The sequence below is a fragment of the Physeter macrocephalus genome, chromosome 11, assembly GCF_002837175.3.
Source record: "Physeter macrocephalus isolate SW-GA chromosome 11, ASM283717v5, whole genome shotgun sequence".
NCBI classification, from domain to species: Eukaryota; Metazoa; Chordata; class Mammalia; order Artiodactyla; family Physeteridae; genus Physeter; species Physeter macrocephalus.
This window is the reverse complement of record NC_041224.1, coordinates 145667818-145695014: the sequence shown is the minus strand read 5'-3', so window position 1 is coordinate 145695014 and position 27197 is coordinate 145667818. Positions and strand designations below refer to the sequence as shown.

Genomic DNA, 27197 nt, shown 5'->3' with positions numbered 1-27197 from the left:
TTTTTGCGGTACGCGGGCCTCTCACTGTTGTGGCCTCTCCCGTTGCGGAGTACAGGCTCCGGACGCGCATGCTCAGCGGCCATGGCTCACGGGCCCAGCCGCTCCACGGCATGTGGGATCTTCCCGGACCGGGGCACGAACCCGTATCCCCTGCATCGGCAGGCGGACTCTCAACCACTGCGCCACCAGGGAAGCCCAGTACATTTTCTGATCTTAAAAAAGAAATGTTCATTTTTTCACTTAATAAAATACATGGGTATTAATTTGGAAGATATCTTTCCTCTATTTCTTTTATTTTCACTTTAGAAAAGAAAGATAATATATGGAATTGAAATGGATAGGGAAAATGGATTTAAGGCAGTATTGAGTTCTTGGGAGATTGAATTTATAAAAATCATTCCTAATGTGAGGTTACGTTTTTTGTTCCTCTGGGACAGAAAGAGCACTATGAGTTATCACATGCTATATTATTAACTCATTTTAGACATTATCTTTTAACTGAATCTTGAGAGATATAGTTAGCATTTCTGATTCAGAAATTGAAAATGAAGGAAAAGTGTCTAAAGGTATGATTCACAAGTAGCATTTAAGTATGATACTATAAATGCATATATGTATATCAGCAGGCTGTTTTCAACCAGTTATAATTTAAACAGTGTCTTGATGCTATCTTTAGAAACTAGATTTGTCTTGTGTCCAAGCAACAGGTTCAGCGGGCACCTCCTTCTGAGGTCTGGCTAAACTGTAAGGATCTGAAGTGGAACCTTCCCGAAGACTTCGTTGACTCTGGGCAGACCTCAGCATCTCTTCCTGATTATTCTCTGCAAACTCTTCTTGGAAGCACTTTAGTTCACCATTACTAGATCTGTTTCATTCTTCTTTTATCAGCATGTCAAGCCCTCTCCAGTTTTTAAACCACTCAAATCCAGGCAGGCTTGCTACTGCCCAAAGCAAAGGGCCCCACAAGGCTAAGCCATTGGAACTCAGGCATCTATCAGCTTACACATCTCGGAAAAATAGCCCAGGGGTGAGTTGTACTCTGGCATTTATTTTTTTCCCCCATTTTCAGGAGGAAGAGGTAAATCTCTTGCACAAGTGAGAGCTAAAAGAAAGGAAAGTTCAGTTCTGTTTGCCCACTTGCCTGTGCTAGCACCCTTTGCTAATGAATGATGCAAGACATGAGGTCAAATGATTTCTCACTTCTTTTGATTCCTGGCTTGACTGTAGAACAAGGAGCAATGAAACATCTGAATCTAATAGAACCTCAAAGTGGATTTTACTTATTTTTGATTTTTTGGTGGTTCTGATATTTCATCAAGGCCCACAATCCCAAAATAATATAAAAATAGACTGTAAAGGGCCTCCGAGTTAATTTGATCCAACCCCATCATTTTGCAGATTAGCAAACTGAACACTGGAGAGGGGTCACAGTGATTTAGGGGCAGAACTGAGTAGTCTGACTCTCATCACCTTTCTGTTGTCCCATATTACCCCTTTGGTGTACAGCTTTATTAGTGCTGCATCCTAATGAGACTCTGGAAATTAAATACCCTCTTGGATCAGATGATATCTCTTCCGTTGATATTTTTAAGACCAGTGGACAGATCCATCTATTCTTTAGCTTGTAGCTCCTAGGAGATGAAGTTTGAGCTGGGGGGTGAAGATGGAGGCTTAGGGGGGTGGTTTATTTCCATCCCCTATTGGCTTTAAATGAGAATGACAAGCCTAGTTTCTTTCTTAGGAAAGGAAATGTATTATGTTAAAATAAGTCAATAGATGAATGGATAAAGAAAATGTGATATATGTATTCTTTAAAAACAATATCATTCAGCCTTTGAAAAAGAAGGAAATCCTGCCATCTTCAACAGCATAGATGAACCTGGAGGACATTCTACTAATTGAAATAAGCCAGACAAAGAAAGACAAGTACTACGTGATCTCACTTATATGTAAAATCTAAAACAGTCAAACTTACAGAAGCAGAGAGTGGAATGGTGATTTCCAGAGGTAGAGGGAAAAGGGAAATGGGGAGATGTTGGTCAAAGGGTACAAAGTTTTAGTTATGCAAGATGAATAAGTTCTGGAGGTCTAATGTTCACCAATGTGACTATAGTTAACAATACTATATTGTATACTTGAAACTTGCTAAGAGGGTAGATCTTAAATGTTCTCACCACAAAAAAAAGAAATAACGGTAACTGTGAGGTGATAGATATGTTAATTAGCTTGATTGTGAAGATTATTTCACAATGTATACATATATGAAAACGTTGTCACATACTTTAAATATATATATAATTTTAATTTTCAACTATACCTCTATAAAAATGGGGAAAAGAAGTAACTGATACAATGCAAAAGGACAGTGTTCCACAACCTTTAACTCCTTTCAGGTACATAAATGCTCATGAATCCCTCTAGGAATTTAAAAAATTATTTTACCATTTTTCATGAAATATGATAACACCATAAAAATATATTTAAATATTGGTACATTATAAAATTATAAAGTTTATATTAACAAAGTAATTATCTTATTTTCAACATGTCCTCATTTAACTATGAACTTTATTTTAAATCAGTTATAAGACAAAAAGCTTGAGTTTGCAACAGGTAAGTTTAAAAATAATATCTTATGTTTTCTTTGGGACTAATATATACTAAAATCTAAATTGAATTATAACTATAATATAGTACCATAAAATTTTTCTTATCCTCTGATAATGTCCTTATAGTTTGTGATTTTAAAAGTCAGTTGGATTATGTTTGTAAATTTTAGTTTTTGTGTGTTTAATTTCGAGCATACAGAAAAGTGCAGAGACTAATACAACACCACGTACCTACCACACAGATTTAAATTTGACATTTCTCTCCAAATTTGCTTCACTTGTTCTTTTTTTTTTTTTTTTTTTTTTTTTGCGGTACGCGGGTCTCTCACTGTTGTGGCCTCTCCCGTTGCGGAGCACAGGCTCCGGACGCGCAGGCTCAGCGGCCATGGCTCACGGGCCTAGCCTCTCCACGGCATGTGGGATCTTCCCGGACCGCAGCACGAACCCGAGTCCCCTGCATCGGCAGGCGGACTCTCAACCACTGCACCACCAGGGAAGCCCCACTTGTTCTTTTAAGAAATAAAACTTCACTGACAAAAATTGAAGACCATTTTGTAACCTCTGATTCCATTCTTCACTCTTGGGATGGATGATATAAATAAATTTTAGAGTAGGATCAGACATCAACCAGTATGAATCTTTGCCACTCCTAGCACTGGGGCAGGCCCTGGGGCCTCTGCTGCTGAGCATTAGTCGTCTTGGTTACTGGGTTGTAAGGGAAGTGAATGGACCCAGGGTCTGGGGTGGTGAGAGATGAGGGTGTTAGGGCAGCTGCTATTACAAATCTATGTGAAAGTACTACTTGACCATCCTGGACCATTTTTTTTCCTTTTCAGAGATAACTTCTGAACTAAGTGTATAGTCTTTATGTCCATATTTTTAGATATATGTGAATGCTTCTTATGTTTCGGGGATTTAAAAAATTACATAAATGATATTCTACTAGACATAACTTTCTGCCTTGCTATTTGCACTCAATCTTATGTTTTTGAGAGTAATTCTTTTTTTGCGGTACGCGGGCCTCTCACTGTTGTGGCCTCTCCCATTGCGGAGCACAGGCTCCGGACGCGCAGGCTCAGCGGCCATGGCTCACGGGCCCAGCCACTCCGCGGCATGTGGGATCCTCCCGGACCGGGGCACGAACCCGCGTCCCCTGCATCGGCAGGCGGACTCTCAAACACTGCGCCACCAGGGAAACCCGAGAGTAATTCTTTTTGATTCACATAAATTTAGTCTGGGCATGTTAATTGCTACATAGAATTCCATTACAAATTATAGTACTATATCAGTTTTCATACATTTTAGTTTTTTCTTATATAAACAAGCTGCAGTGAGTATTTTTGTATAGCATGTCTCCTTGTTCATATCTTCTAAACTATGAAATAAGAAAAGTTTTCAAGCCATTTGAAAGAACTTGACTACAAAAATTAATTGCTGGTTGAATATTTCTTTTATAAATTAAAAACTTAATTGAACATAGCATTATTTTTTTCTTTTTATTATTGGTGGGTTTTTTTTTTTTTTTGCGTTACGCAGGCCTCTCACTGTTGTGGCCTCTCCAGTTGCGGAGCACGAGCTCCGGACGCGCAGGTTCAGCGGCCATGGCTCACGGGCCCAGCCGCCCCGCAGCATGTGGGATCTTCCCGGACCGGGGCACAAACCCGTGTCCCCTGCATCGGCAGGCGGATTCTCAACCATTGCGCCACCAGGGAAGCCCTAGTATAGGTGTTTGAAATCTTAGTGATATTGTGGTGTACGAAAAATAAGACATTTAGCACATTTTAATCAATTTGCCCTTTTGTTTTAGATCTCAGGTACACTGTCAAGTTAATCATGCTTAGTTCATGGTACAGTATCATCTTTCTGTGCAAGGCCCCTCACACTTTATTTTTTCACCATCTCCATTTCTATCTCATCTCAGTCTAATATGTTTGACGTATGTCTTTGGATATATATGCATCTTAAAAAATATGTAGTATTTTGTGAATGGATTTTTTTTAAACATAGAATAAAAAAATAGAATAAAAGAATACAGCAAAAAATAGAATAAAAAAATAGAAAAGAACTATAAAATGTATACACACAGATTAGTTAATAAAACAAATACCCATGAACCCATCACCTAGTTTCATAAAACACTGCCAGTACCTTAGAACCTTCCTGTGTGCCCCTTACTAACTGAATCCCTTTACTCCCACCTAAACTTAAAAATAGTGGATATTTGAGTTTTGTGTCTATCATTCCCTTGCTTCTCTTCCTAGTCTTATCACTCATATATGTATCCCTAATAAATATTAATTTTATCTGTTTTAAAAGTTTATTTAATAGAATTATACTGCTTTTGTGTTTTTGTTACTTCTTTTACTTCATGAGATTTGTGTTGATCTGTGTACAAGTATTCAATAATTATTCTATTGTACAAATATACCATAAGTTACTTATCCATTAAACTCTTATTTGACATGTGGGTTGTTTTCAGTTTTTTGCTTTTTTGAATAACATTGATAATCTTTGCTTTTAAATGGAAAGTTTAGTCCATTTGCATTTATTGATATTACTGATTATTTGGGTGTATTTCTATCATCATATGTGTAATCTATTTGTCCCATTATTATTATTTTTTTTTTTTTTTGTGGTTTGCGGGCCTTCCTCTGCTGTGGCCTCTCCCGTTGCAGAGCACAGGCTCCGGACGCGCAGGCCCAGCGGCCATGGCTCACGGGCCCAGCCGCTCCGCGGCACGTGGGATCCTCCCAGACCCGGGCGCGAACCCGGTTCCCCTGCATCGGCAGGCGGACGCGCAACCACTGCGCCACCAGGGAAGCCCCTGTCCCATTATTTTTGTTTCCTCTTCCCTCCTTCTATCATACCAAAAACTGATTGTTTTTGTTTTGTTGTGTTGCATTTCTTTTTTCTCATTCCATTTTTTCCTTTTCTACTAGTTTATAAGTTATATGCTGTATGACTTGTTTAACTAGTTATATTAGCTGTTTTAACATATATACTTAGCAAAGTTAACTGAAATCTGTATGGTTACTCTTGAGAAATATGAATATTTTAGTGTTTTAAACTGTTTTTCTCCTCTCAGTGTATATGCTTTTTTTTGTCCTGCATTGGTTCTATTCCTTATTTTCAATGCCATAAATCACACTTTTTAAATTAATTAACGCTTATGTAAATATGCCCACATAATATTTACTGTTTGTTCTTTTTTTAACTAGTCTTTCTTGTATCTCAGACTTTGTGAGTTCATTTTCTTTCTATGTGAAATGCATCCTTTAGAATTCTCTTAAGTGAGGACCTGTTGATGGTAAATTCAATTTTTGTTTGTCTAAGATATCTTTATTTTACTCTTAATCTTAAAACATAACTTAAGTATAAAATTCTGGTTGGCAGTTACCTTATATCCTTGATTTGAAGAAATACTACTATTTTATCCACTATTTTGAAATTTGAAAGTATGTTTTTAGCTAACCTATCCGTATATGAATTAGCATCAACTTTAAGCTGCAGCCCAGTTGCAGAGATGTGAAAATTTGTGCATCTTAGACTCAGTAAAAGATGATATATTTTTCTTAGTACATTACAGATATCATTTTGCTGTTTCTCAGCCTCTGTTACTATTGAGAAGTCACTCACCAGTCTAACTGCTATTTCTTAGTAATTATCTGTCCTTTCTATTATCCGCTTTTTAGATCTTTCTTTGTTGTTCTGCAGTTTCATTATGAGTGTGGAGGTAAAGAAATTCTTTTTAGTCATTTTTCTTGGGATTTGCTAGACCACTTAGATTGGTATCTTTAAACAATTCTGTAAAATTATCAAAACATTATTTCTTCAGATAGTGTCTCTTCCCCATTCTCTAGAATGTAGCCTTCTTGGACTCCAAATAGACGTATGATAGGCCTTCTCATTTCAATCTCTCTGCCTTTAAACTCTCTTTCACCATTTATTTTTTCCTATATGCTTGATAATTTCCTTCATATTTGAGTTCACTTATTCCTCAGCTATGTCTAAGTTGCTTTTCAATGTGTCCATTCAGTTTTCAAATTAAAACTATTACACTTTTTATTTCTAAGAGTCTTATTTGGTTGTTTTTCCAACATGTTTTCCAATATGTTAATTCTTTGTGGTCTCTTGTGACTTAATCACATTTTCAAAAGTTCTCTATTTTTTTAAACATTTAAACATAGTTATTTTGTATTCTCTTGTGCAGGCCTATGTTCCTAGTATCTTGGTAAGCATAAAATTCTAAAACCTGATAACTTTAGAAAAATGTATTTTGTTCCTTTAACACATTAAGCACCATGTGATATATTTATACTTTTTAGAGATTTAGATTAACACATTTTTCTTGGCTTCATTTGAATCATATAAACTTTGTTCTTAGCCAGTTATGCTAATTAAAATTTAGAACATTATACACTCTTTTGACAACAGGAGGAGATATTGCAATACAGGTAAATCTCCCTAATTTTTACCCTCAGTAAGTTGTGAAAGAAACACAAAATTGATGTTGATTTACTGAAATCAGATTTAAAAAAAAATCAATTTGTATAATGATAGAAGGATAGGAATTGATTTGTAATAAAAAATAAAACAAATACTGGTAAATCTTTCATTAGTGACCTTATAATAGTTCAAGTTTCTGTAAAGGTTTTACTAGATGTGAATTAAAATTTCCCCAGACATTTTATATGTGTTTTCTTGATTCCTGCACTCTCAGAACTTATGTTTATTAGATGTGCTGCATTTACTTATTGCTGGTGTTGTAAATTGTCAGGTAAGAATTTTTAGAAAAATGTAAAGTAGGCTTTTAGGTTAACATGTTACTTGCTACTTTCTTGAGACCTATTTCATTTGTTAGAATAGCACCTCGAAATGAATATTTTAAAGTTGTATTTTATTTAGAGTTACTTACTTGAGTTTGTGTGGGCTAAAACATTGCGGTTTTTGATCTATAGGTTACATGTTTAATTAATTAATTTGATATTTCCTTTTGTAGGCTTGTTTTGCTCCACCTCTTGAAGTGGTTCCGACCAGGAACCCAATCACGTGCAACAAAAGGGCAGCTGACCCAGTCCATCCTGACCTTGCTGGTTTGTTGGTGAAATACAAGAATCTTTTAGCTGAGGTATATGGATTACCTGAAAATAAAACACCATGGGAAATTATATCCTCTGTAGGGAGAGAAACATTCTGATAAAAGGCTCAAAGTATTATCTGAACTCAGTTTTGCTGTTTTCTCAATATTGAAGCCTCTTATCACCTAGGAGCACTAATGTAGACCCAAATCTGTCTTTTGCCAGAGAAGTCCCTTTGAAGATGGTATAATACGTAGTGCCGCTTTTGAGTTACTGCTGAATGCTGTAGTATTAGAACATTGCTTAGGAACTGCCGTGCTCAAAATGTATATAATAATAATAGTTACATGTATTAAGCATTTTTCAATGGAAAGGGTGAGTTCCCACTTTCCAGTATAGCCCCAAATGGCAAATACCCACTGCTCTTATTAAATACTTAATGAAACATCTGAGTAATATCAACAGATGAAAAAGAAACCACATTTGTAGGAAATGCCTTGACTTTTCTCTTGACACCCTGTGATGAACTAGAGAGTGCCTATGGAATTCTTTAGTTGAACTCAAGTACCCTAAAATATTTGTTGCAAGAGATAGGTAACTAAGTTTGGAATCCCAAAGGCCATTGTCATTGTTAAAGGTAACATGATGTGACTGCTTATGTCTGTATTGCCTCTATGGTTACCTTTAAGTAAAATGTTCTAAATGCTTCTATTGGGACATTGACTAGCCTTTTGAATAAGTAGCTATCTATGGTGTCTGTACTGGTTTGCTTGGGCTGCCATAATAAAGTGCCACGGACTGGGTGGCTTAAATAACAGAAATTTATTTTTTCACAGTTCTGGAGGCTAGAAGTCCAACATAAGGTGTCAGCAGGGCTAGTTTCTTCTTTTTAATGTTTTCCCCAGCTTTATTGCCATATAACTGACATAACATTGTGTAAATTTAAGATGTACAACGTGGTGATTTGATATACACATGTATTGCAAAATATTACCACAATAAGGTTGGTTAATACGTCCATCACCTCACATAATTTTTTTTTTCATGATGAGACAGTTGGTTTCTTCTGAGGCCTATCTCCTTGGCTTGTAAATGGCCATCTGTTCTCTGTGTCTTCGCTTGGTCAGTGTGTCCAAATTTCTTCCTCTCATTAAGAACATCAGTCATGTTGAATTAGGGCTCACCCTAAAGATCTCATTTTAACATAGTTACTTCTTTAAACACCCTATCCTCAAATACAGTCACATTCTGGGGTACTAGGGGTTAGGACTTCAACATATGAATTTTGAAGGGACACACTCAGCCCATAAGAGTGGCTTTATTCCTTGAGACCTCTTTTCTGCTCAGGACCTCATTAAAGTTCTTTTCTGCTATCTTATCTATCAATAGCCTGACTCCAGGTTTCATGTAGATAGATAGATAGATAGATAATTTCTTTCAATTTTTTATGCTAACATTTTCCCTCTTTTAGCATAGAGAGGTGAATAGAAATTAAATTTAAACATAATTTACATAGATACAATAAATCTTATGAGACTTTGGAGATATTTCTTTTTTTTTTTTTTTTGCGGTACACGGGCCTCTCACTGTTGTGGCCTCTCTCGTTGCGGAGCACAGGCTCCAGACGCGCAGGCTTAGCGGCCATGGCTCACGGGCCCAGCCGCTCCGCGGCATGTGGGGTCTTCCCGGACCGGGGCACGAACCCGTGTCCCCTGCATCGGCAGGCGGACTCCCAACCACTGCGCCACCAGGGAAGCCTGGAGACATTTCTTAATTTGTTTTTTATTTCAGGAAGAAAAATGTGATGCAAATCCCTGAAAATTGTAGCAGTTTTACTATGGGTAGCGTTGTTCTTCTCCACAGAATAACTTACTACTAATATGTCTGAAGTTTGGGATTTTTTGTTTTTTTTTTGTTGTTGTTGTTGTTGTTGTTGTTGTACGCGGGCCTCTCACTGCTGCGGCCTCTCCCTTTGCGGAGCACAGGCTCCGGAAGCACAGGCTCAGCGGCCATGGCTCACGGGCCCAGCCGCTCCGCGGCATGTGGGATCCTCCCGGACCGGGGCACGAACCCGTGTCCCCTGCATCGGCAGGCGGACTCTCAACCACTGCGCCACCAGGGAAGCCCTGAAGTTTGGGATTTTTGATAATTTGGATTTGGATTCAGTTAGGGTTTATGTCTACACCTAATTCATGGAAAACCTTTTAAACCAAATTGTCAAAAAAAGGTTTTAAACCTTGTTTAAAGAAAATATGTAAGCTATTTTCAAGAATTTCCAAGTACTTTTTAAAAGCAATTTTCTACATGTACATAAAGCATTTGGTACCTATACATATTTTTCATCTATTTGTGAAAACAGATATCTAAAAGCCTCTACAAGGTCTCATTTTGACTTGATTTTAGATACTGTATACATTAAAAAGTATTCCATAGCTCATATTGGCATTTTCTGAATTTAATAAAAATTAGTGACAGTTTAACTGTGTCAAACTTACTAAAAAAAAAAAAAGTCTAGTGATTTCAGTGAGTACCTTCAGCATGAGTCATCTTTCCCTTTTCCAATTACCTATTATTTAATCCTACAGGAACACAGTTGTCTTGATGAGACAGTTTTTCTCTTCACTGCATACATTTAAATCTTTTGTTATAATTAACTTTATCTCTTTGTGGGACATACAAAAATAATTATCATGTGTTTCTGTCCAATAATGGAGAAACAGGTGCAAGAGAGCTATATTTAGGAAAAGCCAGCTATAGAAGGGTTAAATATTAAAGTATTCAGTTGGTGATTGTGTTGTGTAGTTTAGGCAATATGATACTGAGCTAAAACTCTTGCATAGTGCTAGGTGGGCTGCTGTAGTAGTAAAAGTTAAACAGGGAATTCCTTGGTGGTCCAGTGGTTAGGACTTGGCACTTCCACTGAAGGGGGCCCAGGTTCGATCCCTGGTTGGGGAACTAAGATCCCACAAGCCATGTGGCACGGCCAAGAAAAAATTAAAAAAAAAAAAAGTTAAACAACTTGTAAAAAAAATTACTGATAATATGTATAATAAGGCCTAGTGTCTTAAATTGAAGATAAATTTAATGTGTTTTGCCAGTATTTTTAATTTGATTTTCATGGAAACTTTTATTTGTGAGGGCAATATGACAGTGTTTTTTGCAGATAAGATGTTTTCTTCCCTTGGTGTAGTAAAAAGGCAAATAGTAGAAAGCTGGTAGATGCAGCCAGCTCTGGCAGGGCGAATGGAGGCAATATAAATTTTGCAGCTAAAGAAAAATATATGAGAACCAGTTATTATTAATTTTAATTGAAATTTTTATTGAGGTAATTGTAGATTCATTTGCAGTTTTAAGAAATAATACAGAGAGATCCACTGTAAATTTTGCAAAGTTTCTTCCAAATTTTGCAAAACTATGGTATAATGTAACAGCCTAAATATTGACATTGATACAATACAATCCACCAATATTATTCAGGTTCCCCCAGTTTTACTTGTACTCATTTGTGTGTTTATGTGTATCAAGTTCTAAACAGTCAATCAAAATACTGAACAATTAGTTTTAACAGCACAAAGATCCTTCCCATTGCCATTTGATATCCACCCACACCCACTTCCTTCCCATCCCCAACTCCTGGCAACCACTAATCTCTTCTCCATTTCTAACATGTTGTCATTTCAAAAATGTTATATACTGAAAAAAAAAAAGTCATATACTCAATAAACTAAACATAGAGTTATCATATGACCCAACAATCCCACTGCTGGGTAGATAGACAAGAGAATTAGAAATATATTCACATAAAAACTTGTAAATGAATGTTCACTGTAACATTTTTCATAAAGCCAAAAAGTGGACACAACCCAAATATCCATCAGCTGATGAGTAGATATGCAATATGTGGTATATCCATATAGTAGAATATTATTTAGCCATAAAAAGGAATGAAGTCCTGATTCATGCTCCAACATGGATGAACCTTGAAAACATTATGCTAAATGAAAAGAAGCCAGTCACAAGAGGCAACATATTGTATAATTCCATTTATATAAAATGTACACAATAGGCAAATCCATAGAAACAGAGAACAGATTAGTGGTTGCCAGGAGCTAGGAGGAGCGGGGAATGGGGAGTGACTACTAACAGGTATGGGGTTTCTTTAGGGGATAATGAAAATGTTCTGGAATTAGATCATGGTGATGGTTGCACAACTGCAAATATACTAAAAACTGAATGGTACACTTTAAAGGGTGAATTTTATGGTATGTGGATTATATCTCAATTTAAAAAGTAAAAAATTGTTCAATATGGCTGCACAAGTCTATGAACATACTAAAAACCACTCAACTGTATACTTTAAATGGGTGAATCCATGAATTATATCCTAATAAAGCTGTTTTTAAAATGTTATACAAAAGAATCATGCATATGTTACTGTTTGAGATTGGCTTTTTCATTCAGCGTAATTTCCTGGAGATTTGTTCAAGCTGTTGTATCAATAGTTTGGTCCTTTTTATTGCTGAGATTGTGGTATGTATGTACCACAGTTTGTTTAACCATTCACTTTGTTGACTTGTTGGTTTTTTGGCTATCACAAATAGAATTGCTATGAACATGCATGTACAGGTTTTTGTGTGAACATAATTTTTCATTTCTCTGGGATAAGTGCCCCAAAATACTATAGCTGGGTCATATGGTATTTGCATATTTAGTTTTAAAAGCAACTGCCAAACTATTTTCCAGAGTAGCTGGACCATTTTATCTTCCTACCAGCAACGTATGAGTGATCTGGTTTCTCTGCATCCTCACCAGCATTTGGTGTTGTCATTATTTTGTATTTTAGATATTTTAATGTATGTGTAGTGGTATCAAATTGTGGCTTTAATTTGAATATCCTTAATGGCTGGTGATGTTGAACCTATTTTTTTAAACTATTTATTTAGGCTGGGCCGGGTCTTAGCTGCAACATGTGGGATCTTTTTTTTTAGTTGCATCATGAGGACTTCTTAGTTGCGGCATGCATGTGGGATCTAGTTCCCCGACCAGGGATCAAAACCAGGCCCCCTGCATTGGGAGCACAGAGTCTTACCCACTGGACCACCAGGGAAGTCCCTGAACCTATTTTTATGTGCTTATTTGCCATCCACATATCCTTTCCGGTAAAGTTTCTGTTCAAGTCTTTTGCCCATTTTTTAATCAGATTGTTTTCTGAGAGTTTAGAGTCCTTTATATATTCTAGACATAAGTCCTTTGTTGACAATTTTTATTAACAAGCTGTATCTGAGTTCGGGCGTTACCTAAATTTAGCTGAGTTCTGAATATATTTCTGGTTCATGATGTCCAAACCCAACATCAAACTATTCAAAAATTTGGATTCTTTAATATAAAGGGTAACAGCCATACCTCTTTTATTGTGTTTCACTTTATTGCACTTCGCTGATATTGTGTTTTTCACAAATTGAAGGTCTGTGGTAGCCCTGCTTTGAGAAAGTCTATTGGCACTATTTTTCCAACAGCATCTGCTCACTTCATGCCTCTGTGTCACATTTTGGTAGCTTTCACAATATTTCAGACTTTTTCATTATTACATTTGTTGTGGTGATCTTTGATGTTACTAATGTAATTGTTTTGGGGACCACAAACTGTGCCCATATAAGGTAGCGGGCTTAATTGATAAATGTTGTGAGTTCTGACTACTCCACCTACTGCCATTCCCCATCTCTCTCCCTCTCCCCAGGCCTCCCTATTCCCTGAGACACAACAATATTAAAATTAGGCCAATTTATAACTCGACAATGACCTCTAAGTGTTAAAGTGGAAGAATGAGTTGCACATCTCTTGCTTTAAATCAAAAGCTAGGAATGATTAAGCTTAGTGAGGAAGGCATATCAAAAGGTGAGAGAGGCTGAAAGCTAGGCCTTTTGCCCAAACTGTTAGCCAAGTTGTGAAAGAAAAGGAAAAGTTCTTGAAAGAAATTAAAAGTGCTACTCCAGTGAACACACGAGTGATAAGAAAGTGAAACAGCCTTATTGCTGATATGGAGAAAAGTTCTTGTGATCTGGATAGAGATCAAACCCGCCACAGCATTCCCTTAAGCCAAAGCCTAATCCAGAGCAAAGCCCTAACTCTTCAATTCTAGGAAGGCTGAGAGAGGTGAGGAAGCTGCAGAAAATAGTTTGAGGCTAGCAGAGGTTGGGTCATGAGGTTTGAGGAAAAAGCTGTTTCCATAACATAAAAGGTGAAGCAGCAAATGCTGATGTAGAGGCTGCAGCAAGTTATTCAGAAGAACTAGCTAAGATCAAGATGAAGGTGGCCACACTAACCAACAAGTTTTCAATGCAGCCTCCTATTGGAAGAAGATGCCATCTAGGACTTTCATAGCTAGAAAGAAGTCAATGCCTGGCTTCAGAGCTTCCAAGGACAGGCTGACTCTCTTGTTAGAGGCTAATGCAGCTGGTGTCTTTCAGCTGAAGCCAGTGATCATTTACCATTTCCCAAGTCCTAGAGCCCTTGAGAATTATGCTAAATCTATTTTGCCTGTGCTCTGTAAATTGAACAACAAAGCCTGGATGACAGCCCATTTGTTTACAACATGGTTTACTGAGTATTTTAAACTTGCTGTTGAGGCCTACTGCTCAGAAAAAAAGATTTCTTTCAAAATATTACTGCTCTTGGTCACCCAAGAGCTCTGATGGAGATATACAGTGAGGTTAATGTTATTTTCATACCTGCTAATACAACATCCATTCTTCAGCCCATGGATCAGGTAGTAATTTCAACATTTTTTTAAAAGATTTTATTTATTTATTTATTTATTTATTTAGGCTGCTCCGGGTCTTAGTTGCAACACACGGGATCTTTTAGTTGCAGCATGTGGACTTCTTAGTTGCATCAAGTCGACTCTTGGTTGCAGCATGCATGCGGGATCTAGTTCCCCAACCAGGGATAGAACCCGGGTCCCCCACGTTGGGAGTGTGGAGTCTTACCTACTGGACCACCAGGGAAGTCCCTAGTTTCGACTTTCAAGTCTTATTATTTATGAAATATATTTCATAAGGCTATTGTTGCCATAGTGATTGCTCTGATGCATCTGGGCAAAGGAAATTGAAAAACTTCGGGAAAGGATTCATCATTCTAGGTGCCATTAAGAACATTTGTAATTCATGGAAAGAGTTCAAAATATCAACATTAACAGAAACTTGTAAGAAGTTGATTCTAACCCTCATGGATGGTTTTGAGGGGTTCAAGACTTCAGTGGAGGAAGTCCCTGCAGATGTGGTGTAAATAGCAAGAGAACAAGAATTAGAAGTGGAGCCTGAAGATGTGACTGAATTGCTGCTATCTCATGATAAAACTTGAACAGATGAGGAGTTGCTTCTTATGGTTGAGCAAATATAGTGGTTTCTTGAGATAGAATCTACTCCTGGTGAAGATGCTATGAAGATTGTTGAAAGGACAGCAAAGGATTTAGAATATTACATAAACTTAGTTGATAAAGCAGGGACAGAGTTTGAGAGGATTTACTCCAATTTTTAAAAAGATTTCTGTGGGTAAAACTCTTTCAAAAAGTATTACATGCTGAGAGAGAAATTGTTTGTGAAAGGAAGAGCCAATTGATGCGGCAAACTTCATTGTTGTCTTATTTTAGGAAATTGCCTCAGCCATCCTAACCTTCAGCAACCACCACCTGCTTAAGTCAGCAGCCATCAGCATGGAGACAATTTCAATTGCCTCCATCAGCAAAAAGATTATGACTCACTGAAGGCTTAGATGATGGTTAGCATTTTTTAGCAATGAAGTATTTTTAAATTATGGTACGTACATTGTTTTTTTAGACACAATGCTATTGCACATTTTATAGTATAGTGTAAACATAACTTTGGTATGCACTGGGCAACCAAAAAATTCATGTGGTTCGCTTTATTGTGATATTTGCTTTATTGCAGTGGTCTGCAGTATCTCTGAAGTATGCCTGTAATGCAAGAGTGGTGGTTTTTTTTTCTTTCGGTTTTTTTTGGGTTTTTTGTAATTCATAAAGTCATGACTTTTTAATCACAATAAAATATTGCTCGATGCCAGTTTTTCGTTATATAAGCTGTAATTTTTTTGGACTTTCCTAAATATTCCACCACATGTGTCAGACTATTTTTTTTTAATTTTTATTGGAGTATAGTTGATTTACAATGTTGTGTTAGTTTCAGGTGTACAACAAAGTGAATCAGTTATACATATACACATATCCATTCTTTTTTAGATTCTTTTCCCACATAGGTCATTATGGAGTATTGAGTAGAGTTCCCTGTGCTATACAGCAGGGCCTTATTAGTTATCTATTTTATATATAGCAGTGTGTATATGTCAATCCCAGTCTCCCAATTTATTCCTCTCCCCTTACCCCCTGGTAATTGTAAATTTGTTTTCTACATCTGTAACTCGATTTCTGTTTTGTAGATAAGTTCATTTGTACCCTTTTTCAAGATTCCATATATATGCGTTATCGTATGATATTTGTCTTTCTCATGAAGGAGTGTTTTTAAATCTTAGAGTTTGCAAATCACTGTTTATCTGGAGGAAGTAAAAACTAGAACTGTCAAGTCCTCTGGAAGACTAATTGAAAAAGTTTGGTCTTTAAAAGGAAAATTAAACTAGATCTAGAATCAATGTTGTGTGAGTCTGAGACTCATGCTACCTTAAGTACTTTTCAAGAAACCTGTTACCTAACATTATCTTAAAAATACCCTAACAATAAAATAACTAAAAATAAGATCTTAAAACATAGTTCTTATATCCTAGTACAGGGAAATGGGACCACTGCATTACACAACTCCAGGGGACATTCATTATTTACATGGTATCGCTGAACCACTGCAGTTCAGAGAACCCCCTGACTTACTGGTTAAAATAATGAAGATAATGCTGACAGACTTGAGCAATTATTGTAATTACCAGAAATTGGGATCATTTGATAGGAATTAAGTTTCAGCTCAGCATTTGCTGAGGTTCTGCCATGTGAAAATTACTAAAATAAGGCACTTGGGAGGTGAGGATATAAAAATAAATTAACCATGATTCTCATCCACAAAAAAATTAGAAGGTGGGGAGATAGGCGTATACAATGAAAGGAAATACCACGTAAACTCTGAACATAGGCTTCTTGGAGGTAGGGGCAGTTAAGGTGAAACTTGAAGGGCATAGAGGTTGAAGATGGGGGTGTAGGAGGACTTCTCTGGTGGTCCAGTGGTTGAGACTCTGCGCTTCCACTTCAGGGGGCGTAGGTTCGATCCCCGGTTGGGGAACTAGGATCCCACATGCGGTGCGACATGGCCAACAAAAAATAAAATAAATAACTGAAGATAGGGGTGTAGAACTGTAAAAGTAGGTTGGAGTCAGTGAAGTAGCCAGAAAAACATGCTATAATGAGTTTGAAGTTGATAGGGAATCATCACAGTGTTTTGTTATTTTATTAAAAATTAATTATTTTATTTTATTTTATTTATTTTTGGCTGCACTGTGTCTTTGTTGTTGCACGCGGGCTTTTCTCTAGTTGGGGCGAGCAGGGGCCACTCTTTGTTGCGGTGCGCGGGCTTATTGCTGTGGCTTCTCTTATTGTGGAGCACGGGCTCCAGGCGCGCAGGCTGCAGCAGTTGTGGCACGTGGGCTCAGTAGTTGTGGTGCATGGGCCTAGTTGCTCTGCAGCATGTGGGATCCTCCAGGGCCGGGGATCGAACCCATGTCCCCTGCAGGCAGATTCTTAACCACTGTGCCACCAGCAAAGTCCCCAACACAGGGTTTTGAGGAGAAGTGATATTATACGATCTGAAACAGCTAAGGGCAGATTAGATATTCTTTGCTTGTGTTCTTGGAACATTCTGTTCATACCACTGTTATTGCACCTGTTATGGTATATTCTAGTTGTTTCCAAATTGGTCTCCCTAGTGAGCTGGGAAATTTTTGAGAGTTCTTAATCTTCTCAGGATCCCCAGAGCCTAGCACATGCCTGGAACACAGAAGACACTAAAGCCTTGTTTGTTGAATAAAGAATGGCTTAGAGGGTTGCTAGATTGGAGGTGGGAAGACCAAGTACGATGTCTTACAACAAACAGTGCATGAGATGGACAATGAAGCCCTGAAACAAGACAAAGACAAATGGGAAGAAAGGGGTAGATATGAAAGACATATTAGAAGTACAATGAACAGACTAAATGACTTGAAGCGGAGAGTTAAAAACAAAAGGGTGAGTAAAAAATGACTCTGATCTAATTAACATGTTTTTAAATGAATGAATTTACGTATAAATGAATTTTTAACTTTTTTTTTTTTTTTTTCCACACTGCACTGTTTGCGGGATCTCAGTTCCCTGACCAGGGATTGAACCCGGGCCACAGCAGTGAAAGCTCAGAATCCTAACCACTAGGCCACCAGGGGGCTCCCACTTGCCATTTTTTAAACATTTGATCTTGCTATTAAGAGGTATTTTCTAAATAGATCTTTCATAGAATATTTAACCCATTATTTTAAGTAAATTAATTTATGATTAAATAAATAGGTCCTAAGACAGGATCTGATTTGTAATACATAGACTCAGAGGTGAAGCAAATCACATATTTTGATAATAAATAGAAACTGACAAATGAATGAAGACTGGAAGTGCTCAAGAAATGCCATAAAAGAATAATTACTTTACACAAGGAGTAAAAGTTTCACTTGTGTGAAAAGTAAGAAGGGGGTAAAAAATCTGATCCTAGAGTTTGGTACAAGGTAAAAAGATTTAAAACATTTCGTTATCAACCAGTGACTCTGAGTTCTCTTAACTAGTGACTTCTCTCTTTTTCTCTAGGGAGAATTTGCTAAATTTATTTCACTAATGATTCGATTCTATTCTAAGAAGTTTTAGTTTAATAATGCTATAATTTTTTTAAGGACTCCTGTCCTCACTACTTTATACTGCAAAACCGATTTCTCTTTAGAATTTTGCCAGAATATCCTAAAAACCCAACTTTAGACTATAAGCCATTTCCATTTCCTCTATGGTAGGAAGGTTATATTTATTCTATGAGGATTGCTCAAGGATAAAAACTATAGAACAGCTTTTAATATGCATATTTTGGGGGAAATGGAACAACATTTTATAAAGAAGATTGGTCATGTGCTGGAAATGGCATTAAAAAGCAATCTAAATGATGAAGTCAGTGCAACCCTGGAGGCTATGGTGCTGACCATGAAGAGTTTATTGAATTCTGAAGATTCTTCTTCACGCTGAGAAGCTTTATCTGGCTTCTAAATTGTAAAATTCATTTTAAAAAATTTACCTCTTTTATGGTCATTTAAAGGAAAACAAAACACAACATAGGATTTGTCACATCCAGTTTTGCATTGTTCTTTGATACCGGCACTAATGGAAAGAAAATCAGGGAGGGAGATAAAAAGGAGACATGGTTTCACGAAAGCCAAGGATCAGTCATGGAGTCATTGCAGAAAAAAGAAACCACTCTGACTTTTACCAAAAAAATTATTTAATACAGAGAATTACATGTATACAAAATGATTGGAAAGTCTTTGTGTGGGAGCTGGGACCAGTGCTGGATGAATGTGTTCAAAGACACACCACTGTAGATGAGATCTGAAGGTCCAGAAGTTGCTGCTACTGCCATTGAGCATTTCTTGCATAGCCACAGCTGCCTCTCAACTTCCACAAAACTGATAAATAGGTAATGGAATGTTTTTTCTGTCCATTCTCCAAGGAGAATGTTTTTTCTCCTTGAACTTGCTTACCAGCAGAAATAGCAGTGGGAAGATGGTCTTTTCTCCTTTAATTTAAATTTAATGAGAATGCATCTCTCTTTGGTGCAGCTCAGTTTACATAAAGCATGGGTCTCAAAATGTAGTTCTCCAGATCAGCAACATTAACATCACCTGGAAACTTGGTAAAAATATAAATTCTTAGTCCCAGGCCAAACTAGAAACTCTGGGGGTAGGTCTAGCAATCTGTTTTTAAAGAAGACTTCCAGGTCACTCTGAAGCATGCTAAAGTTTGAGAACCATTGGCCTAGAGAATCCCAGCTTCCAAAAACGAGTCTGGAAAATAACAGTTTTATTTCTAGTTCTATGGAACAAGAAGACATCAGGAACGGGAATGGATACCAAGTGCCAATGACTGTACCCAGCAAAAGAGCATGGCCAATAGTGTCAAAAGCTTCAGTGACATGTGGAATATGATGACAACTGAAAAGAAGTGTTGAATCTGACACAAGAGAAGAGTTTCCATGGTGAGGCATAAGGGATGAGAGATGGAATGATATAAAAATTGATTTATAGTAGATAAAGAATGAGCACAGAGGTTTCTTACCATCAGTGTGGCTGGGCAATGAAGAGGAGAAATGGGTTAGCTTGAGCTCAAATCTTTCACTTCATCTTCACGACCTTGTTTGAGTACCACCCTGTTCCATTTCAGATACTTTAGTTGCTTCTGCAGCTAATTAGCAAAGTTTGTGGAGTGCTTTTCTGGATGATTAATTTCAAGTTCCAAGGGAGCACAAACTGCAATTTTTTTTTGTTTGTTTTGTTTTGTTTTGTTTTGCGGTACGCGGGCCTCTCACTGTTGTGGCCTCTCCCGTTGCGGAACACAAGCTCCGGACGCGCAGGCTCAGCGGCCATGGCTCATGGGCCCAGCCGCTCCGCGGCATGTGGGATCTTCCCGGACCGGGGCATGAACCCGCGTCCCCTGTATCGGCAGGCGGACTCTCAACCACTGCGCCACCAGGGAAGCCCCACAAACTGCAATTTAGTGTACATCTGCAATTTAGCATATGCTTATAATTTAGTGTATAGTTATATTCTAATATGTGCCAGACACTATGCTAGGCCCTTGATATATGTTATTTTTATTTCTTACAACCAGAATGTAAGGCGGGTAAGAAAATTTAACTTATTTGTCTTGGCCACAGTCTGTCTTGTTCCTCCTGATTTTGAGGTCTTTCCACTCTTCCATATTTTCTTTCTCTATAAAATTACTGGCTTCACAGGGGTGTGTTTTTAAAATAGCAGTATGATTAGAAAATACATAAAGGTATGTTTTGAGAACATATAAAGTTTATTTCATTGTTTGAATTCCACAGAATGTTTTAGACACTGACTTATACACATACTGGATTAAAAATTTAGTTCCAAATGCTTGATCTTGGTACCTCCTTTGCTCCTGGGAATTATAGCATCTCTAATTAATGTAATTTTATTCAGTAACAGAGTATTCCTGAACTTTTTTCTGGTTATAAAGCATATGCTGTTTTACAAAGTCAAATGAAAGCATTTCCTCTAAAATCAGGAACAAGACAGGGGTGCCCACTCTTGCCACTATTATTCAACATAGTTTTGGAAGTCCTAGCCATGGCAATCAAAGAAAAAGAAATAAAAGGAATCCAAACTGGCAATGAAGAAGTAAAACTGAAACTGTTTACAGACGACATGATACTATACATAGAAAATCCTAAAGATGCCACCAGAAAACTACTAGAGCTAAACAATGAATTTAGTAAAGTTGCAGGGTACAAAATTAATACACAGAAATCTCTTGCATTCCTATACACTAACAAAGAAAGATCAGAAGGAGAAATTAAGGAAACAATCCCATTTACCATTGCAACAAAAGGAATAAAATACCTAGGAATAAGCCTAAGGAGGCAGAAGACCTGTACGCAGAAAACTATGAGACACTGATGAAAGAAATCAAAGATGACACAAACAGATAGAGAGATATGTCATGTTCTTGGATTGGAAGAATCAATATTGTGAAAATGACTATACTACCCAAAGCAATCTACAGGTTCAGTGCAATCTCTATAAAATTACCAATGACATTTTTGACAACACTAGAACAAAAAATTTTACAATTTGTATGAAAACACAGAAGACCTCAAATAGCAAAAGCAATCTTGAGGGGAAAATAACGGAGCTGGACGAATCAGTCTCCGTGACTTTATACCACAGGGCTACAGTAATCAAGACAGTATGGTACTGGCACAAAAACAGAAATACAGATCAATGGAACAAGATAGAAAGCCCAGAGATAAACCCACGCACCTATGGTCAACTAATCTATGACAAAGGAGGCCAAAATATACAATGGAGCAAAGACAGCCTCTTCAATAGTGGTGCTGGGAAAACTGGACAGCTACATGTAAAAGAATGAAATTAGAGCACTCCCTAACACCATACACAAAAATAAACCTAAAATGGATTAAAGACCTAAATGTAAGGCCAGACACTATAAAACTCTTAGAGGAAAACATAGGCAGAACACTCTAGCCACCTCCTAGAGTAATGAGAATAAAAACAGAACTAAACAAATAGGACCTAATTAAACTTAAAAGCTTTTGCACAGCAAAGGAAACCATAAACAAGATGAAAAGACAACCCTCATCTTGGGAGAAAATGTTTGCAAACGAAGTAACTGACAAAGGATTAATCTCCAAAATATACAAACAGCTCATGCAGCTCAATATCAAAAAAACAAGCAACCCAATCAAAAAATAGGTGGAAGACCTAAATAGACATTTGTCCGAAGAAGATATACAGGTGACCAACAAACACATGAAAAAATGCTCAACATCACTAATTATTAGAGAAATGCAAATCAAAACTACAATGAGATATCACCTCACACCGGTCAGAATGGCCATCATCAAAAAATCGACAAACAATAAATGCTGGAGATGGTGTGGAAAAAAGGGAACCCTCTTGCACTGTTGGTGGGAATGTAAATTGATACAGCCACTATGGAGAACAGTATGGAGGTTCCTTAAAAAAACTAAAAATAGAACTACCATGTGACCAAGCAATCCCACTACTGGGCATATACCCAGAGAAAATCATAATTCAAAAAGACACATGCAGGCTTCCCTGGTGGCGAAGTGGTTAAGAATCCGCCTGCCAGTGCTGGGGACACGGGTTCGAGCCCTGGTCTGGGAAGATGCCACATGCCGTGGAGCAACTAAGCCTGTGTGCCACAACTACTGAGCCTGTGCTCCTAGAGCCCATGCTCCGCAACAAGAAAAGCCACTGCAACGAAAAGCCCGCATACCGCAAAGAAGAGTAGCCCCCACTCGCCACAACTAGATAAAAAGCCCACGTGCAGCAACGAAGACCCAACACAGCCAAAAATAAATAAATAAATTTATATTAAAAAAAAAAGACACATGCACCCCAATGTTCATTGCAGCACTACTTAAAATAGCCAGGACATGGAAACAATCTAAATGTCCATCAACAGAGGAATGGATAAAGAAGATGTGGTACATATATACAATGGAATATTATTCAACCATAAAAAAGAACAAAATTGAGTCATTTGTGGAGACATGGATGGACCTAAATGCTGTCATACAGAGTGAAGTAAAGTCAGAAAGAGAAAAACAAATATCATATATTAATGCATATATGTGGAATCTGAAAAAAATTGGTATAGATGATCTTATTTACAAAGCAGAAATAGAGACACAGATGTAGAGAACAAATGTATGGGTACCAAGGGGGAAGAGGGGGTGGGATTAATTGGGAGATTGGGATTGACATATATACACTATTGATACTATGTATAAAATAGATAACTAATGAGGACCTACTGTACAGCACAGGGAACTCTACTTAATGCTCTGTGTTGACCTAAATGGGAAGGAAATCCAAAAAAGAGGGGATATATGTATACGTATAGCTGATTCACTTTGCTATACAGCAGAAATTAACACAACATTGTAAATCAACTACACTCCAATAAAAATTTTTTTAAATAACAATAAAAAGAAGAAATTTGGCTTTACTTTCTTACTAGTTCATCAGGTTTACACACAGCCTATTAAGAAATTTGAACAAATTAGATTAAATTAAAAGTTAATTGACCCTTGAATGTCAGCAGTGCCTCAATTTTCTTCATCTAGTGAACTTTCTTCACTTATCAGATAGAAGAGCAGAGATTTTTTTACATGCTACCCAGAGATAAATAACTTACCTCACAGCAGCTGCGCCCCTTGCCTCTCCAGTCTTTTTTGGACTCTTCCCCCAGTGGCAGCCATTGGTGGCTCTTTTATGTCATGTGATGTCTCATATCATTCTTGGTTCTCTTTGTAGCTTTACGATCTCTTCTTTCCTTTAGTTGCCTTAAAATATATATATAATCAATTTAAGCCTGGCTCTTTCTCTTGACTCTTCCCTCTACCCATTTCTCTGATCAGCATAAATAAAGCCAGGAACCAAGTGGTATAAACATAGGCTGCTCTTTAGAAGAGAGGACTGTGACCACATTCCCTTTTACAACCCATCATAAAACAAAACATCCACGGCCAAAGCATCAAGTATTTCTTTTCTGCTAGAAATTATAAAATTCATTATTTGTCTAATTTACTTTTATAACAAGATTTAAACAAAGTTAATGTTTTTTTTTTTTTTTTTTGTGTCAATTTGACATGATTTTAAAAATGTATTTAACATTGGAATCTACTGTTAGGAGATTCAGAAGTCTTCATTTTATTGTATAATAATGTATAATTTAAATACTCATAATGATCCCACTACTGGGCATATACCCTGAGAAAACCATAATTCAAAAAGAGTCATGTACCAAAATGTTCATTGCAGCTCTATTTACAATAGTCAGGACATGGAAGCAACTTAAGTGTCCATCAACAGATGAATGGACAAAGAAGATGTGGCACATATGTACAATGGAATATTACTCAGTCATAAAAAGAAACGAAATTGAGTTATTTGTAGTGAGGTGGATGGACCTAGAGTCTGTCACACAGAGTGAAGAAAGTCAGAAAGAGAAAAACAAATACTGTACGCTAACACATGTATATGGAATCTAAAAAAAAAAAAATGGTCATGAAGAACCTAGGGGCAAGACGGGAATAAAGACGCAGACCTACTAGAGAATGGACTTGAGGCTACGGGGAAGGGGAAGGGTAAGCTGTGACAAAGTGAGAGAGTGGCATGGCCATATATACACTACCAAACGTAAAATAGTTGGCTAGTGGGAAGCAGCCGCATAGCACAGGAAGATCAGCTCAGTGGTTTGTGACCACCTAGAGGGGTGGGATAGGGAAGGTGGGAGGGAGGGAGACGCAAGAGGGAAGAGATATGGGGACATATGTATATGAATAACTGATTCATTTTATTATAAAGCAGAAACTAACACACACACACAAATATCATAGTGATTTAAAATCATGAAGTTTCTAAAACCAAATTTATAAATGATTTTTAAATAACACTTTCTCTTTCTCATTAGCTAAGAAATCTTCGAAACAAACTTTTCATAAAAGAAACTTCATTGCAAGAGATGAAGAATGAGCTAGAAAGTTACAAAGAAAATAATGTGCAACAGTCTTTCCAGATAATGTCCCTGAAAGATGATATCAAGGACCTAGAAGAACTTATTGCTTCTCTAACCAGAATTAAATCTTTGAAAAACACCAATATTCAGAGTCTTGAAAGAGGCAACTGGGATTTAACTAGAAGAATTATAGAACTAGAAAACCTTCTAAGGTAGGGAATTTTCTAGTTTGTTTTCAAAAATGTCATTTGTCATAAGCTTGCAAATAGTATATGAACCTCATATCCTGATTGATCACAGAATTTAAATCTAATGGAATTTTACATACAGACTCAAAATTATATTTAAAAAATATTTTTTACTGAGAGATAATTTTCATTTCATTAAAATTCACCTTTTGCAGTATACAATTCAGTAGTTTTTTGTATATTCACAAGGTTGTGCAAGCATCACCACTCTCTAATTTCAGAATGTTTCCTTCAACCCCTAAAAAAACCCCATGTCTGTTAGGAGTTACTTCCCATTCCACTCTCTCCAGTCTCTGGCAATCTACTTTCTTTCTCTGTGGACTTGCCTTTTCTGGACATTTCATATGAATGAAATGATACATACAATATACAGCCTCTGTGTCTGACTTCTTTCATTTAGCGCAATGATTTCAAGATTCATCACTGTTTAGCATGAATCAGTACTTCATTTTTTTAATGGCTGAATAATATTCCATCATAAGGATACACCACATTTTATTTATCCATTCATCAGTTGATGAACATTGGGTTGTTTCCTTTGCAGGGGACTTTATGAATAAGCTGCTATGAACATTCTTATATGAGCTTTTATATGATTGTATGTTTTATTTCTCTTAGGTATATGCCTTAGGAGTAGAATTGCTGGGTCGTAAAATAACTCTATGTTTAACTTTTTGAGGTTATTTCTGAGCAACTTCCAGGCTGGTTTCCAAAATCTTTTAATTTTGATGAAGTTTATCTTTTGTGTGTGTGTGTGTGTCTTCGGTGTTATATCAAAGAAACCATTGCCTAATCCAGTATCACAAAGATTTACACATATGTTTTCTTTTAATAGTTATTGTTTTAGTACTTAAATTTTTGTCTTTGATCCATTTTGACTAATTTAAAAAATTTTTATTTGTTGAAGTACAGTTGATTTACAATGTGTTAATTTTTCTGTACAGCAAATTAAGTTATACATATACATACATTCTTTTTTATATACTTTTCTATTACGGTTTATCACAGGACATTGAATATAGTTCCCTGTGCTATACAGTAGGGCCTTGTTTATCCATTCTATATATAATAGTTTGCATCTGCTAATCAAAAACTCCCAATCCATTCCTCCCCCACACTCCCTTCCCCTTGGCAACCACAAGTCTCTTCTCTATGTCTGTGAATCTGTTTCTGTTTTGTAGATAAGTTCATTTGTACCCTTTTTTTAGATTCTACATATAAGTGATATCATATGGTATTTGACTTTCTCCTTCTGACTTACTTCACTTAATATGATAATCTCTAGGTCCATCCATGTTGCTACAAATGGCATTATTTCATTCTTTTTTATAGTTTTGTCCAGATATATGCCCAGGAGTGGGATTGCTGGATCATATGGGCAACTCTATTTTTAGTTTTTTGAGGAACCTCCATACTGTTTTTCATAGTGGCTGCACCAATTTACATTCCCACCAACAGTGTAGGAGGGTTCCCTTTTCTCCACACCCTCTCCAGCATTTGTTATTTGTAGACATTTTTTAAAACTTTTTATTGGAGACAAATATACATGTAATAGTTTTTCATATCTTAAGTGTAAATCCTAATGAATTGTGGACTTTTTAATGATGGCCATTCTGAGCCGTGTGAGATGATACCTCATTGTAGTTTTGATTTGCATTTCTCTAATAATTAGTGATGTTGAGCTTATTTTCATGTGCTTTTTGGCCATCTATATGTCTTCTTTGGAGAGATGTCTATTTAGGTCTTCTGCCCATTTTTCGATTGGATTGTTGGTTTTTTTTTTGTTGTTGAATTCTGTGAGCTGTTTGTATATTTTGGAAATTAAGCCCTTGTCAGTCGCATCATTTACAAATATTTTCTCCCATTCTGTAGGTTGTCTTTTCATTTTGTTTATGGTTTCCTTTGCTGTACAAAAGCTTGTAAATTTGATCAGGTCCCA

At 36.9% G+C, this 27197-nt stretch overlaps 1 protein-coding gene across 2 annotated transcripts in view; it reads left to right on the top strand.

Annotated features, from left to right (window-relative positions):
- The first annotated feature begins 718 nt into the window (after positions 1-718).
- LOC102975796 (coiled-coil domain-containing protein 170-like) overlaps positions 719-27197 on the top strand; it is a 48802-nt gene continuing 22323 nt past the window's right edge. For both annotated transcript variants that reach the window (XM_028495990.1, XM_028495989.1), the window contains exons 1-3: positions 719-1027; positions 7609-7737; positions 24966-25222. In XM_028495990.1, the coding sequence (XP_028351791.1) occupies positions 890-1027; positions 7609-7737; positions 24966-25222 (524 nt within the window). In that variant the 5' untranslated portion in view covers positions 719-889. The remainder of the gene's footprint in view (positions 1028-7608; positions 7738-24965; positions 25223-27197) is intronic.